Raw genomic sequence first — 2522 nt, forward strand, 5'->3', positions numbered from 1 at the left:
CTTAGTCTGGCCCGTCGCCAAGAACCTGTTTGCCTTGGGAGACCCTACCAGGGGCTTAAGCCCCCGGCAACATAGCTCCTAGGGTCATTCGGACACGCAAACCCCTTCACCACATTAAGGTGGCAGTTTGGGGAGGGGTCTGAGATTTTTTGATCCAAGTAAAATAAAAAACCTGTTTTGTCTGGATTTACGAGAAGGAAATTGGAGGACATCAAGGCCAGGCTGTGGCTTAATAGGTAGAGCAGTTGACTGCCAATCACATGATTGGTAGTTCGATTCCCGGCTGCCACATCACATGCCAAAATGTCCTTGGGCAAGATACTGAACCCCTAATTGCCCCCGGTGAGTCAGGTCAGACTCACCTCAGGTCTTTGCCATCGGTGTGTGTGTGTGTGAGATGCAATGTAAAGTGCTTTGAGAATCAGCTAGGTAGGTAAGCACTATGTAAGTGCTGTAAGTGATCTTCCTCCTCTCTCATCCTATGTGTCGTCTTCATCACCCTCTGCATTCACTTTTCTCTCTGGTGATTGTTTTTGTATTTATCTGTTTATTAAGTTAAGCATTTTTTTACTGTGTCTTATTGTTGTTATTCTGTGTGGTATCAATTTTTGCGTTGATCGCCATTGTAAATATCTTCCTCACAATTAGTGAGCTATAAAATCTCAATGGGACTTCATCAGAGCTCAAAATCTTATTAAAGTATAAAAAGGGGATGAGTGGTCAAACCTACAGTCTACAGTTGTAGTAGTATTAAATAGTATTTATTATATTGTTTTATGTTATAATAGATGTGCCAAAAACCCAAAATGTAGTTAAACATGCAAAGATCATACTTTTTTATTATGTGTTCATTTATATTTAAAAAATAAAATAAGGGCCATGAATGCTAATTGATAATTTGATTGGATTTATTAACTTAACTACTGTTTCAGTCAAGTGAGAAGGATTTTCAGGAATATTTTCCCAATGAGCTGTACATAAATCACATTAAAGTGATCACATCTATGTGAAGCTCAGCTGCCTAAATTACCTCTGCTGCCAATAAATGACACAAATGTATTCTGACTAATTAGGATTTTTTGACACTGGAATATTGGAAAATACATTTAAAAAAATGTTATTCAGAGATTATGGTAAGAAAAATATATATTAAACTCTATACATTCAAAAATCTCAAAGAGCGACTCTTTTGGAAAACAGGACATATTAGTACTGTATGTTTGTGTCTTTTCAGTGACTCCACAGTTTCTCTCTACAGTACGTTGGCCTGACGGGAATGAGGCTGCAATATCTCAAGGGTAACAATGAGTTTAACAGTTTTTCTAAACCAGGGATAGAAAAAGGCATAGATCAAAGGGTTTAGACAGGAGTTAAATATCACCAGAAAAATCATAATAATGTGAGTTGAAGAACCCATCATGTAGTTATAGCCAGCGAGAGATATGCCATAAAATGGACAGTAACACATGAGAAACACAGCAACAACCACACCAAGAGTCCTGGCTGCTTTCAGCTCTGATTTCTTCACAGTCTTTGAACGCTGCAGTTTGACAGCTGCAATGTGGGAGCGCATGGAACGAGCCTGAGACACAGCAACTACAAACACTCTCGAATACAGAATGATGATGGATGTGGTGGGAATAATGAACCTTAAAATAAGATCAACATTTCCATTTACATTAATCAAACATTCTCCATAGCAGGAGTTATACTTGCCTGGTTGTTTCAGGTTATCAAATAAAAACAGGAAATCGTAGAAAACAGAGTAAATCCAACATAGGAGCACACAGATTTTAACTCTCTTTGGAGTAATTTTGGTGCCGTAACGCAATGGGTCACAGACAGCCACATAACGATCGACTGATATCAGCACCATGTTTACTGCTGTTGCAGGGACAGAGATATAGGGTAGAAAAGAACACAGAATACATGCCAGGTCACCCAGGAGCCAACAGGGTTCTAATAACAGGATTTGAAACTGCACCACGAGAAGACCCACAAAGAAGTCTGAGACAGCCAGAGAGAGGAGGAGGAGGTTGGTGGAGGTGTGGAGCTGCCTGTAGTGAAATGGTATCATTATGGTAACTATTACAAACATTCACAGTATCATTGCAAAGAGAAAAATCTGTTTTAGCTTTGCTTATGAACAAAGACATCATCAAACCAAAACAATCTAAATGTTCAGACAAATTAGACAAATAATCAGAGTTAAGACATTTATCCATGCCTGAAGTGGGAGATGGAGATGATGACCAACAGGTTGAGAGACACAGTGAGCAAAGATAGGAAGGGCAGCAGAGTGTAAATGATCATTGACTCAGAGTGAGGACGTGTGCGTTTCTTGCAAGAGTTGTTGAGTTGTGGAAAGCAGAGTTCAGCTTCTTCCAGTGTCTCCATCATCACAGAGAGGAGGAGGAGAGAAACTGCTGATCATTTGTAGCTTTCTGAAGAAAAGTTCAGTGTCATTGAAAATTTCTCTCTCCTCTCCTTCCCCCTTCTCCCTCACTGTACTCCTCCCTCAT

General features: G+C 39.7%; 1 protein-coding gene across 1 annotated transcript; it reads right to left on the minus strand.

Annotated features, from left to right (window-relative positions):
- Nucleotides 1-1252: 1252 nt before the first annotated feature.
- Nucleotides 1253-2522, minus strand: LOC113167110 (trace amine-associated receptor 7e-like). The gene is made up of 3 exons (XM_026367502.1): nucleotides 2507-2522; nucleotides 2228-2381; nucleotides 1253-2057 (listed from the first exon to the last, which is right to left on the minus strand). The coding sequence occupies exons 1-3, from the start codon at nucleotides 2520-2522 to the stop codon at nucleotides 1253-1255; spliced, it is 975 nt and encodes a 324-aa protein (XP_026223287.1).

Source organism: Anabas testudineus, chromosome 7 (assembly GCF_900324465.2).
Source record: "Anabas testudineus chromosome 7, fAnaTes1.2, whole genome shotgun sequence".
Taxonomy (NCBI): Eukaryota; Metazoa; Chordata; class Actinopteri; order Anabantiformes; family Anabantidae; genus Anabas; species Anabas testudineus.

Coding starts and splice junctions, on each gene's coding strand:
- LOC113167110 (XM_026367502.1), bottom strand. Junction 2,058..2,227: donor ATCTCCATCTCCCACTTCAG/GCATGGATAAAT, acceptor ATTTCACTACAG/GCAGCTCCACACCTCCACCA.